We start from the raw sequence: 12,667 nt of genomic DNA on the forward strand, positions 1-12,667 counted from the left end.
GAATAATAACTTTCTGTTACTGTGATTTCTTCTTGAGGCAGCAGGCGACCAAGCATAAAATGGTGTTTTTAAATTTTGTTATTACTGGTATCGTACGTTTGTTATCTAGTAAGGATTATCCAAATCAACGAACAATAATTCCGGTGGCTGGATGTTGGATGAGCCGAGAAACCCAACCAAGCTCTATGTGAATTCTTACTCTGTTAATAAACATGCTTGATCCAGCAATCTATAGGTTTCGAACTACTACCAGATGTCATCGTGACTGGTAATGATGTCGCTCTATATTGTGCCCTGGAGATCATCTTTCTTGATTCAACAAATTTATTGTGTTGTCTGAATATAATGAAAAGTTTTTCAAAGAGATTTTTTGAAGCAGTTAAGGATAATCCTGGACCAGCAAACAAAGAGAATGATGCTGTGAAGATGGATATTGAAAGCAAGAGTAATATACAACGTTGTTATTAGCTAGTTTTTACTTATTTACATTATTTATATAGTTTATCTAGAGACAACCGAAAAACTCTTTAAAAATACCATCTATGAAGTAGCATGCCAATGCCCTATACACTGAAGAAGATTTTGAAAACGAAATATGTTGATTTTGTTACAAAATATGGTTACTTTAAAGATAATGATAAAAAATGTTTAGACTACTTCAATAAACATGTAATTTTATAGAATAATTTTTTTTATCAAAAAATAGAATATTATTATAAGAAAAAAAAAAAGCATTGAGTTGGCTTATACGCAAACAGTCGCTTACACATTAATGACCGTACATCAAGCAGAGCTGGAGCTTTGCACGCTGTTATCAAATTTCATATAGAAACTGCTTGTACAGTACGTTTTTAAAAACAACGTACTCAACTTGTGTTCCTGCTCAAACAGCATAGCTTTGGCAGATGTTTAGACCATTCAAAATTAAAGTAATCAACAGAATGTTAGACTATTTTTTTATTTTATGAATGGGTATGATCGGCTTATCAACATAGGAGTATGTAGCACATTTTAAAAAATATCTACTTTTCCCTCAAACTTTAAGGGCTTGGCTTATTATAGTTTGTTTCCATCTTAAAATGACTTCAATCCTCTTGACATACTGTGTGAACAGTCTTGGGATAGTGAGACAATTGAATGGCACATGGGTCTTTCTGAACTATTTTTCTTCAAAGACAAATGGTTCTTCAAAATAAATAGAACTGTTTAAATCAAAAGCATATAAACGTTATTAGTCTATCGCAAATGAGCGATTGATAAAATAGTACTGTTTAATTGCCAAGAAATCTAGCACAGAGCATCCTCTTGAGGATGTTGGTAGGCAAACTATTGATAACATTGGTCTTACTGGCATACAATATTGTAATATCAGATGGTTCTTTGCTCATAGTAGGATTTACCTTGGTTCCTCCAGAGAATTCAACTAGTGCTGTGGAAGCATTCTTGTTGTTAATGTTAACTATGACACCATCCCATTTGCTTTTACTTGTCATACAGCACTCATGTTCTATCCAATTTAGAACACCAGGTCGTTTTCTACAAAGAACAATTGACTTGTCAGGTAAACAGTACTATTAAATCATGCAGCCCTTTCTGCATTTGGTTGTCACAATGGGTTATTCGGGCTATCAATTCAATCTAGACTACATTTAAACAAGATACTTGTTTAAAAAATTTGAAGTAACCACAGTAGGCGCGTGATATCGTGAATTGTCGTTTCACCGGGGCCATATCAATTAGGTTAAACTAAAAACCCTTAGTGGGCAAAGGGAAAAAAGGAAAGGAAGAGGAGAAGGAGTGATTAGGGGGAAAAGTAAAGAACTAGTTATAGGCGTGGAAGCCAACCCAGGAATCGTTGTCCTGGATTAAATGGCGGGAGAATTATCTTATCATGCTATAGGAATTCGAGTTCATGGAGGAGGACTCATATGGCTGTCAATTTAGAGTTCGAGATGTATTCAACAAGATTTTTTCATGTAGTCAGCTGACTTGATTTTAGGTAATTGTACTTTTGTTCACTAAGTCGCTCTTTCAGCAATGAGAGTACAATGTTCTAGATAAAATCCATGATCTTTAAATGTCTAACCCTTTACATGATACGATTGGTAATCGTACAGAATAAGGTAATACTTTGAACACTTGTCTGACGACAATTGAGATGTTAAGCGTAGGACCATAAATTATGGGGAAGAATCAAAAATGAGTGGGGAACATTTGGTAAGGATATTTGTTGCGGATATATTGATAGTATGCCTACTAGAGTTCAAGCTGTAACAGAAGCTAAATAATAATATAACAAACCACAACACGTACACTGTAAGTATTTTTTCCAAGAAAATGTTAATGTGTGAGTCTCAATTTTACTGAAACTGTTTTTTAACTCACAGAAAGTTGCCACCTACTTTTGTTTCCTTTTTTAAAAAAAGAAAGAAAAAAAGCCCCTTATTGTTTATTATAATAAAAGAAAAGAAAGCCGAAGCATGGCTATTGTTGAGGACATCTATAGTATAATCATATTATACTAATACTCGATATATGATAAGCTATACATTATAATGTATTCCTTATTATTTTTACTTTTATTTATATTTATTTTTATTTACATTTGTGTTTTATTTTTAATGTTAGTAAACTGTACATTACAGTCGCTTTCATCTTTTTCTTCTGGTAACAAGATATCATAGCCTTCGCCCTTTACAGGCTTCTGTATTTCGGTGCCTACCATTTCAACTAGCAATAGGCGCGAGCTACTACTACCTTCAAGCACTCTTTGTATTTCATAACTATCATGTTCTTCCTTCATAGCCTTCAAGATGTTATGAACACGTTCTAGCTTTATCTATTTTTTTTATCGAAAAATTACTTTTTTTCAATCTTGGTGTGCTTATAATAATACTAGTTAGACATAGCTTTAAACATCAGAGCAAATTTCCCATGGCAATGATATTTTTAGTATCATCCATTGCTTTCGGTATTTGGCACTTCAAAACCTTATTCGAAATATATAGCTTATTTGAGCAAAGCTCCAACACCCACAAATGAAGCGAATCCTCTATTAATAGTAGTTAGATGTGGTTAGTTATTAGGATCCAATAATAAATAAAATTATTTACTCATTGCATGTAAATATGGGATTTGTAGTTTCATTGCCATTGCTTCGGCAGCAAAAAAGTATTTTTTAAAAGCTGCATTAAAAATCGACAATGCACCAAACGTACACTTGACATGATCGTAACCATACTTCCATTTTTCGTTCAACATCAGCTTTCCAGATGTTTCAAGTAAAAACATCTCGTTATCTTCTTCATCAACTATACATCAATCTGCGGTGTATTTTTCTTGAGAAGACTTCAAAAGGTATTCTCCAGGTAAAAATTCAAGTAGTTCCATCGATTCAATCGAAACTTCAACTGCCGGCCAAACTAAAAGTCTACTGAAGTTTGATTCACTAATATTAAAATGCTTGTAAAGATTGTTTTCTTTGGATAACAATAAGCAGAAACGGAAGTATTCTTCAACAAAATCTACTTGTTCTTTTACAAGCTCTAATTTTTCATCCTGGGAACCAATTACAGCAGATTCGACTTCTTTCCAAGCTCTAGTTTTCATATAATCGAGTATTTTGCTACAATATGAAAAACAAGATATGAAAGGACTTTCAACGATACATTCTTCAGACAAACCAATTTGGTTATAAAGTTCTTCAGGGATCTTGGGATTACATTTGATAGAGTAACCGCACTCGATGATATGATATTTTTCGAGGCAGTACTCATATTTATCATTAGATGCGCTTAGATAATGGCGCCATGCATCAAGCAAGTCTTCTAAGTTTTCAATCTCCCAAGATTTTGATTCATCTGTGTGGTCAACCTATAATTCATAAAAAGTTTTTTTTGCTAGTAAATAACAAACTATAATACTTATGTATATTCTAAATTTTACCTTTTGTTTTTTATTATTTGACCTTTCATAGTTATTTATAACTACACTTCCATTATTAATGGCAACATCACTATTAGTTCCAATATTAACGATTTGATTCCCTTTTCTTTTTTTTATCTTTGTTCTATAATAAATAATTTAGGAAGAGTTTTAATATTTTACTGTGGATGTTTTTATTTATAAATACCAAGTTTTTGCTCAAATCACCAGCATAGCTAACAATATCTTCATTTAAACCTAGGCAGTTTTTATTTTTAAAATCGATTCCTATATCTTCTTATAAATTGAAATGAACAATGTTTATAATGGTTCATCACGTAAGCAAATCTCAAAGCAATTACTGTAGTCGCTCTATTTAAGGGTGTCTGATTTAAGGGTATTTTCTATTTATGGGTGTATTTCTAAAGAACAGCATAGATCCCCAGCATAAATGCCACTAAACCACTATACCACTATTAAGAGTGCAAACCAAATATTTTTTACCACTAAATAGAAAATTTTTTATAAGTGATAGTTTTTTTGGAGTACTCTTACAACAAATTACTTACTTTGTAAGATAAGATCGAAGATCTGTTTGCTCTTTTGACTTACTTCATTCAGCACAAGAGTCAGCCATTCTCATTCGAATTCGGCGATGTAATTTACGACCAAGATCGTCCAAAGGAACTTCGTACATGAGAATAGTTCCATAGGTTTCTCTCAACCGTTTTTTACACTCTACTATATCAACACGATGCTCATCTTGCTCTGTACTACCGTTTTCTTCTGTTTCATCTACGTTGCCTTTTGCCGTTTCTTCATCATTAGTAGTGCTTGTTGTATAACATACTGTCATCTCGCTTTCATCTGCTTCAAGGTTCAACCGGCTAACATCAGTAACTTTGTTGTCAAAGTTCCTGGGGAGATCTGGGAGTATTCCATTTATTGTTTCTGGTTTTACTTTGAGCCATTCATTAGCTAAAAAAACATAGCCTGAGCTTAACCCATTTTGTAAACATTCGCATTATCCCACTTTTTACTGATATGCAGACATAAAGCACGATCGTACTGCTGGGCTCGGAAGTGTGCCTTAAAGTTGTCAATGATTTCTGTGTATACAAAATATGAATGAGAGAAGTGTAAAACAAAAAGACAGCTTATATAGCATTTTGTCAACAAATAATAGGTTACCTGCATCAAGAGCCTGTAGCTTGCTAGTTGTGTTTGCTAGGAGAAATATCAATTTAATATTGTTGAGCTGAATTCTTATTTTATGAACGGATGCATTACCCAAAAGAAGAGCAATTTTTCTATTCTGTCTTCCAAAGGCAACATTTAACTTTTTCACGTATGTTGTCATCCAAGCATTAGTAAAATAATGGCATTCAATTTCATGTCTTTTTTCCAATTGCAGCCATAGATAACAAATTAGCTCTTGTGTTGTCTGATAACAATTGCTTGCCCTTTGTAGGTCCCATCCGCGTTACAGAACAACCCAACTGTCAGATAGGTTTTACTATTTTTAGACCATCAAGCGACTTGGAACATATGGTTCTTCTTGGTGGCTGCTGGTAATATAAACCTGTTTCATCAAATTTCATGATATCTGCAGGATCACATGGCCCAAGAAGTTCTTCTATCTTCTTCAATTCGTTCTGGATGTTTTCAGAAGTGATGTCTACCGAGGCACTTTCACCATGCATTGGCCTGCATTTTACTCCAATTCGCTTAAAAAGCTTGGTGAGCCATCCAGAAGAAAATGAAATTTCATTTTCAAGGATTCTATACTTCACTCAAGCAACATGTCTTACATATCGAAGGATTGAGTCTTGATTGACTGGCAGATTGTTATTGTTCATGTCTGCAATAAACTTTACTACTTCATCATCAAGTTGAGGATAGCGTGTTGTTTTTAGACTTTTACCATTTTTGACAACATTAATATTACTATATAGCGTTTCAGCATTTTTGAGAATGTTTGATATAGTCTGTTGGGCAAGCAGTTGGTCTAAATTGAATTTCTTCATAGCCCATTCATCTAATTCTGTGATTAAGCCGGCCAGTAGCATTTTGATCCAAAAGCTCAATTTTTTGAGAAAGAAAGGCGTACACGTTTATATTAGACATTTTTTTATAGATAGAATTTAAACGAAGAAAATAAGTTTTGTTATGTCATATTTATTCTCATCAAAATTATTTTGAGTCTACGACTAGTATTATCCTTCCAGTAACTTTGATCAAGACTTACGCAAGTTTTGATTTACTAATGTCCTTACGCAATTACCAAATTTATACCAACCGAAAGTGGCCTATGTGGAAACATGTTGCACAAACCTGCCTATAATGTAGGTGCTTAGGAGGAACACAATTACAAGCTTCAGCAATCTGAGTAGCCAAATCCTCAGTAGCTTCGAGCGAACTTCGCTTGACCTTATTTTTGACAATTAACCAAAACTGCTCTATTGGGTTAAGCTTAAGAGAGTAAGGAGGAAGGCAGATGCTCCTGTACCCTCTTGCAACTATCATTTCATCAATTTGGCCCGCTGTATGAATGGGTGTATTATCCATTACAATATAGTAGCCTTTTAGCTCGGGAAAAACAATCCATCTCATCCATGATTTTTTCAAGAAACTTCAAATAATGACCAGTGACAGTACCTTTTGAAGTTGACTTTTTCTTTTGAGCTGGTGCTTTTCTTTTACGATTACTGAAGTCAATTTTAATTCGTTTTGAGGTTTCTTCTTGGGATTTCGAAATTCCATAGAAACAACAAACTTTGCCGTGGTAGCACCTAATACAGTATGAGAAACAGCTCTGCCGGTAGGAGTGTCTGTAAGAGCTGGCTTTCCTTTCAATGACCATCCACTAGGTGGCCTCATGCTGATATTAAACCCGGACTCATCAACAAAAACACAATTTTCCAAATAGTTCATATCCGTTGCACTCCACTTAATAACCCAATCCTTGCGATTTTGAATTTTGGTTGGACTATTTCTAGCAGCTGGTTGAGCCGCCAGCTTTTTGAAGGAAAGATTGCACTCAGTTTTGAGAAAGTTATGGACAGTGCTCTTCTTCACACTAAGATCAGATAATTTTTGTGTGAGGGAGTCCATTGCATCAACGATTAGTACATGTGTCCAGTTGTCGTAAAAGTCGAGAAGGTGAAGCTTGTGTCTATCATCCAATTGTGATTTTGGTCTATTAACCAAATTGGTCTGCTTCTCAAAAATATTCCAGCCTTTGTCCTCCTTGAGCTTTTCGGCTCATTTTTGTGCTGTTCGCTCGCTTATACCGTCTGCTAAGCACCCGGATTTAGCTGCGTTGAATAGCTTGTTTCGGTTATAATACACAAATAGAAGCTTTTGCACATTGGAGTATCTTTAATAACTCTTTGACTGCTTTTTAACTGTGGCTATAACATTTTCCATATCAATATCAAGATTTTTTAGGGCCACTTGAGACGATAACTGTTCATCTTCTTGCTTTTCACAGTACTCTCTTATACGAGTTAAAGTTTTTAAATGGAAAGGGGTGACTTCCTCAACCCAGTCCATAGCATCGTTTCCTTGCTCATCAACCATTCTACCTTGACCGTCTTCATAATAAAAACGAGTAGTCATCTTATCTCTTATAAAAAAAAAACGAACCTTGAGAAAAAAAACCGCCTTTTGAGGAAAAAAAAAAAAAAAAAAAAACCGCCTAGGCGTTGGGACGACTGTAAAAGCTTCGAAAAACAAAAATGAAATAAAAAAAGAGGTTTATTTTACACTTTCTCAGCTATATTAAAACAGCAGAAAAGGACATTTGTTTAGTATCACTTGGTTTTGTTGGTATATCAACTTCTCCACTCGAAATACAAAGTTATTGACGTAATAGAAGTTGAGTATCTCATGTTCACATATTAACATTATTTATATTTAATAGGAAAAATGAAAGATTGCAGAAATTATCTACAGATGGATTCATGATCAGCGATGAAATTCATAGTCTCGAAGGAGATGTAATACTAACAAATCCAGACATTTTGCAATCTTTCGATTGTAGAAAGCGATCTCATCCCAAATTAAGCTAAAGTATAAGTTGTTAGAGCATTTTTAATTTGTCTATGATTCTCTTAACTTTAGTTTTTTTTTTTTTTTAATTGATACTGTTACTTGTTCACATGCTTTTTTTTATCTATTTATATTATAAAAGTGGGCATTATGTCTATGCTGCGAATAAAGAAAAAGCTGAGATACGTTGCTGAAATGTAACTCTTCTAAGGAGCGAAAGCAAGAATTAACTCAAATTAAAGATCTATTGAATCCCTTGTAATTATCCAAGTCTTATCAAAGACAGGATTTCATTCATGGAATTGGTTATTGATGTACTGGCTGTTTGAGTTGTACTTGTCAATTTCTTTTGGTCAATAGCACCTTCATTATGACTAGAACCTTTATTGTTAACGGTATAATTTATAATTTCATTGTAGGATTTGAGTCCCTTGCAATAGCTTTTAGATGCTAAAAAAAAAGACTGCTATTATGTAAAAAAAATTCTAGTACAATACATTTTTATTCAGAAAATAAATAAAGTTTAAGGATGATCCTTTTGGTTGAACTCTTCATCGTGTCTATTCACTTCATTAAAATGACCAACTAAGGATTCTTGCTTATTCCACATATTCTTGTAGACACTGTTTTCTATTAATAACAATTCTTCATGTCTACCAAATTCTACTACTTTTCCGTTTTGAAGAACATGAATGATGTCTATAATATAAAAATCAGTGTTAGATATCTCAACATACTCCTTTTCTTTTTTTTTCTTTTTCAATTTACCAGCATCAGCAATTGTTCGCAGACGATGAGCAATATGAAGACTTGTCATGCTAGTTTCTCGCAAGATGCTTCTAAAATTAGCCAGCAATGACTGTTCTGTATGAGTGTCTAATGCGGATGTTGCCTCATCTAAAAACAAGATGTGAGGTTTTTTAAGAATTGTTCTTGCCAATGATATCCTCTGCTTTTCTCCTCCAGACAGCATCAATCCTCTTTCGCCCACTTTTGATTCATATTTTTCAGGCAAGGACATGATCACGTCGTGAATACGAGCACGCTTAGCTGCTTGATAAACCTCGTCTCTCGTGGCATCAACGCGCCCATAGTTGATATTGTAATAGATTGTGTTATTGAACAGAGTTGTGTCTTGTGGAACAACACCGATTGCTCTACGCAAGCTGTCCATTGTCACCTCCTTGATGTTTTGTCCATCCACATAAATATTGCCTGATTGAGGTTCATAGAAGCGAAAAAGAAGTCTCAAAATGGTCGATTTACCACACCCACTTGGGCCCACAAAGGCAGCTTTAGAGCCGGCTGGTATTGTAAAGGAAACGCCTTTCAAGATAGGTCTCTGAGGATGATAGCCAAACACAACATTTTCAAACTTGATTTCACCTCCCTTGAATATAAATTCTTTAGCATCAGGAGCATCTGAAACAAGTGGTGTACGGTTTTCCAAGTTGAATAAGGTGTCCATGTCAATTAATGATTGGCGAAGTTCTCGGTAAACAGAACCCAAAAAGTTGAGTGGCATGGAAAGTTGAAATACGAGTTGATTGACCATGACTACATCACCGACCGTCATTGTTCCATTCTTAACTCCATAGGCTGACAAGAGCATCATGAGGGTGAGTGATGTGCTGAAAATAGCATTTTGTCCAGCATTCAAAAGAGCTAAACTCGAGGCAACTTTAAGAGATGCTGCTTCATACTTTTGAAGAGGTTTATCGTATTGTTCAGCTTCAAATTTCTCATTATTGAAATACTATTTTTGATAAGTTTCTCATTTTCTTTACAAAGCAAAAGCTCAAGTACCTTCACAGCTTCAAAATTGATAAGTGAATCTACAGCTTTTGAGGCAGCTACATTATCAGCAGCATTTGCATCTTTTCTAAACTTTGTTCTCCATGCAGTCGTTGTTACCGTAAAAGCAGTATAGGCACCGATGGTTGCCAGTGTTACAAAAGCGAAAGGAGATCCAAATTTATACGCCTATAAATGATGATCATTTACTTGTGGATCATGTTTCAAGATAACACAATACTTACCAAGATGCCACTAACCATACTAATTTCCAATGCAGTCGGTAGTACATGGAATACCATTGAACTTACCATAAAGCTTATACCTCTAAATTCATTCCCATTTATTTGAGCATGATCTACTCTTTTATTTTATCTTATCAACCTACTTTGTACCACGATCAATCGCACGATTCAGACCACCGGTTTGTCTAGTCAAATGGAAACTCAAGTCAAGTTTATGAAGATGAGCAAATACATTGAGAGCAACACGACGGATAGCTTTTTGAGCTACAGCAGCAAACACAGCGTTACGAAGTTCTTGAAAAGCACTTGCACCTAATCGAGCAAGACCATCTAAAACATATTTCCTTAGAAAAAGAATAAAATAAGTTTTATCCTTTTCTTACATCCAATAATTGCTGCACCACAAACTGTCCACAAGGTTGTATCTTCAGGTATTGTCATATTTAACGAATCCACAACATTTTTAAAGAAAAATGGTACTTGAACATTCAAAAGCTAACAAGGTGTTACAAAAAAAAGATGTATTAATTTCACAGTTCCTTACTTTGCCACCAACGAGCAATGAGAGCGCGATCACTACACGAGCTTTGACGCCAGTATCGTTTTTCGGCCAAATATATTTCATCAATTGTTTAATAATAGCTAAATCGGTTGCGTTTCTTTCCTTTGCAACCGATGTGTCAGGTGTAGTAGGTTGTTTTGTCTTTAAAGATGATTCAGTGGGCTTTGATGTAAACACCCTTTTGGGAACATAAGATGCAATAGATTTTGATGATCCATTATTACCGTTGTGCCTTGGTATTTGTGTATTGAGTTGCGTAGTTCTATTTGTATGCAGAAATCTAGCTTGTTTTACTAAAGAATGTGTACTAGATACTTTCTTTGACCAAACATGGCCAAAGCTGTTTCGAGTAACTGTTTTAGAACAGGCTGAGGTTAACCTTAGAAACAGCATGTTGAACGTGTTCTTCTATATCACGTATGTAGTTTGTGCTTATCGCTTGTATTTGTTATATGCAAAGTAGAAGAAGAAAAGAGAGATATTGCACAATTACTAATGTGACATCTTTTAAACCCTGCCTGCATTTTAAACACCGAGTCAACTCAAATTTGAATTCTTTTAAGCTTGCATGTTTGTTCAAGCCTGCATATAAAACATTATTTCATGCACATTTAATATAAAAGTTTTTCTTTGGCTCAAAAGTAGTATATGAATATAGCATGATGTAGCTTTCAGTATCTTTGGTTAGTAACATTCTATTTGCACAAAGACTCTTCATTATTTACACAAAATTGCTTCAATAAGACTAATCGTGAATATAAACCATCGCTTGAGCAGAAATGAGACTACTCTAACTGTTGATATAATCTGAATGAATAGGTTCATTTGAACCAACTCTTGCTTCTTGCAAAAGGAATCTTCCTAATTTGGAAATTGGTGACGTCGACATCAAGCGAATTGGCGGGGGGCTTTTAGGTTGACCAGAAGAAAAAAAAAAGGTGGTCCTTTTATTCACTCCCCACTCTACGTACATTATATAACTAGAGACAGAAAAATGGCTAGCTTAGCTCGTACTTTTGCCTCTTCTCTTGCCAACCGTAGCTACAGAGCTGTTCCTGCTTCTGCTTCAGCTTTCAAATTTGCTTCTGTTGGCTTCAGCAACAATGACGATCAAAAGCAATCTAATGGTAATTAGTTTAAAAATATCAAAGCCAACCACTCATTTTCTTTCAATGAAAACATAGCTGGACAAATGCGCCACCACTCTACCACCAGTGTTCCTGACTTTTCTAAATATAAAAAGACTAAGAACAGCGGTGAAGCTAGCCGTAACTTTGCTTACATGATGATTGGTAGCACTGGTTTAGTCAGTGCAGCCGGTGCTCAAGCTACTGTTTCCGACTTTTTGGCCAACATGTCTGCTTCTGCTGATGTTTTGGCTTTGGCTAAGGCTGAAGTTGAATTGGCCAGTATTCCTGAAGGCAAGAACGTTACCATCAAGTGGAGAGGAAAGCCTGTTTTCATCCGTCACCGTACTGAAGCTGAAATTGCCGAAGCCAACCAAGTGAGCATCAATGAATTACGTGATCCTCAACAGGATGCTGAACGTGTCAAGGACCCCAAATGGTTGGTCATGTTGGGTGTCTGTACTCACTTGTAAGTAGACGATGAAATGATATTTGTTGCAAATCTGACATGTTTTTTCAGGGGTTGTGTACCTATTGGTGAAGCAGGTGATTTTGGAGGCTGGTACTGTCCCTGTCACGGTTCTCACTATGATATCTCTGGACGTATTCGTAAGGGACCTGCTCCTCTTAACCTCGAAATTCCTGGTAAGAATAAAAATACACTACCGTACTTATGACTAACATTATATTTTATAGAATACAACTTCCAAGAAGATAAGCTTATTATCGGTTAGACAAGCTTTTTTTTTCTCAACTTATTTTATCAGATTGTTTTCTATTTCTTTTGTTAATATGTATTTTTGTAAGAAAGGGAAAATAATAAAAAAAAAGACTCGAGTGCTTTTGTAGAACGATGTAAACTTTACTAGATTTGAAAAAAAAAAATGAAAGGATTGTTGTATTCCAAATGAGGTATCAATAACCAGTATTCAGGATTTTAAATAGAATTATGTTGTACTATT

General features: G+C 34.9%; 7 protein-coding genes across 7 annotated transcripts; 2 read left to right on the plus strand and 5 right to left on the minus strand.

Annotated features, from left to right (window-relative positions):
• Window positions 1-59: 59 nt before the first annotated feature.
• On the plus strand, window positions 60-574 carry RO3G_11117 (uncharacterized protein; the record flags this gene model as incomplete). The annotated part of the gene is made up of 3 exons (XM_067665701.1): window positions 60-108; window positions 236-445; window positions 501-574. The coding sequence occupies 3 exons, from the start codon at window positions 60-62 to the stop codon at window positions 572-574; spliced, it is 333 nt and encodes a 110-aa protein (XP_067521802.1).
• A 1,606-nt stretch (window positions 575-2,180) lies between these two features.
• RO3G_11118 (uncharacterized protein) lies at window positions 2,181-2,803 on the minus strand (the record flags this gene model as incomplete). Its single annotated transcript, XM_067665702.1, has 3 exons — window positions 2,181-2,280; window positions 2,523-2,543; window positions 2,604-2,803. The coding sequence occupies 3 exons, from the start codon at window positions 2,801-2,803 to the stop codon at window positions 2,181-2,183; spliced, it is 321 nt and encodes a 106-aa protein (XP_067521803.1).
• A 515-nt stretch (window positions 2,804-3,318) lies between these two features.
• Window positions 3,319-3,998, minus strand: RO3G_11119 (uncharacterized protein; the record flags this gene model as incomplete). The annotated part of the gene is made up of 2 exons (XM_067665703.1): window positions 3,319-3,873; window positions 3,993-3,998. The coding sequence occupies 2 exons, from the start codon at window positions 3,996-3,998 to the stop codon at window positions 3,319-3,321; spliced, it is 561 nt and encodes a 186-aa protein (XP_067521804.1).
• A 539-nt stretch (window positions 3,999-4,537) lies between these two features.
• On the minus strand, window positions 4,538-5,993 carry RO3G_11120 (uncharacterized protein; the record flags this gene model as incomplete). The annotated part of the gene is made up of 5 exons (XM_067665704.1): window positions 4,538-4,902; window positions 4,965-5,033; window positions 5,116-5,263; window positions 5,442-5,660; window positions 5,736-5,993. The coding sequence occupies 5 exons, from the start codon at window positions 5,991-5,993 to the stop codon at window positions 4,538-4,540; spliced, it is 1,059 nt and encodes a 352-aa protein (XP_067521805.1).
• A 565-nt stretch (window positions 5,994-6,558) lies between these two features.
• Window positions 6,559-7,038, minus strand: RO3G_11121 (uncharacterized protein; the record flags this gene model as incomplete). Its single annotated transcript, XM_067665705.1, has 1 exon — window positions 6,559-7,038. The coding sequence occupies one exon, from the start codon at window positions 7,036-7,038 to the stop codon at window positions 6,559-6,561; it is 480 nt and encodes a 159-aa protein (XP_067521806.1).
• Window positions 7,039-8,500: 1,462 nt separating this feature from the next.
• RO3G_11122 (uncharacterized protein) lies at window positions 8,501-10,457 on the minus strand (the record flags this gene model as incomplete). The annotated part of the gene is made up of 6 exons (XM_067665706.1): window positions 8,501-8,676; window positions 8,746-9,733; window positions 9,784-9,960; window positions 10,017-10,098; window positions 10,160-10,346; window positions 10,400-10,457. 6 exons carry the CDS (start codon window positions 10,455-10,457, stop codon window positions 8,501-8,503), a joined length of 1,668 nt encoding a protein of 555 aa, XP_067521807.1.
• A 1,115-nt stretch (window positions 10,458-11,572) lies between these two features.
• On the plus strand, window positions 11,573-12,439 carry RO3G_11123 (Rieske Fe-S protein; the record flags this gene model as incomplete). Its single annotated transcript, XM_067665707.1, has 4 exons — window positions 11,573-11,705; window positions 11,763-12,174; window positions 12,226-12,350; window positions 12,402-12,439. The coding sequence occupies 4 exons, from the start codon at window positions 11,573-11,575 to the stop codon at window positions 12,437-12,439; spliced, it is 708 nt and encodes a 235-aa protein (XP_067521808.1).
• Window positions 12,440-12,667: the final 228 nt, after the last annotated feature.

This window comes from Rhizopus delemar, genomic scaffold (genome assembly GCF_000149305.1).
Source record: "Rhizopus delemar RA 99-880 supercont3.9 genomic scaffold, whole genome shotgun sequence".
Taxonomy (NCBI): Eukaryota; Fungi; Mucoromycota; class Mucoromycetes; order Mucorales; family Rhizopodaceae; genus Rhizopus; species Rhizopus delemar.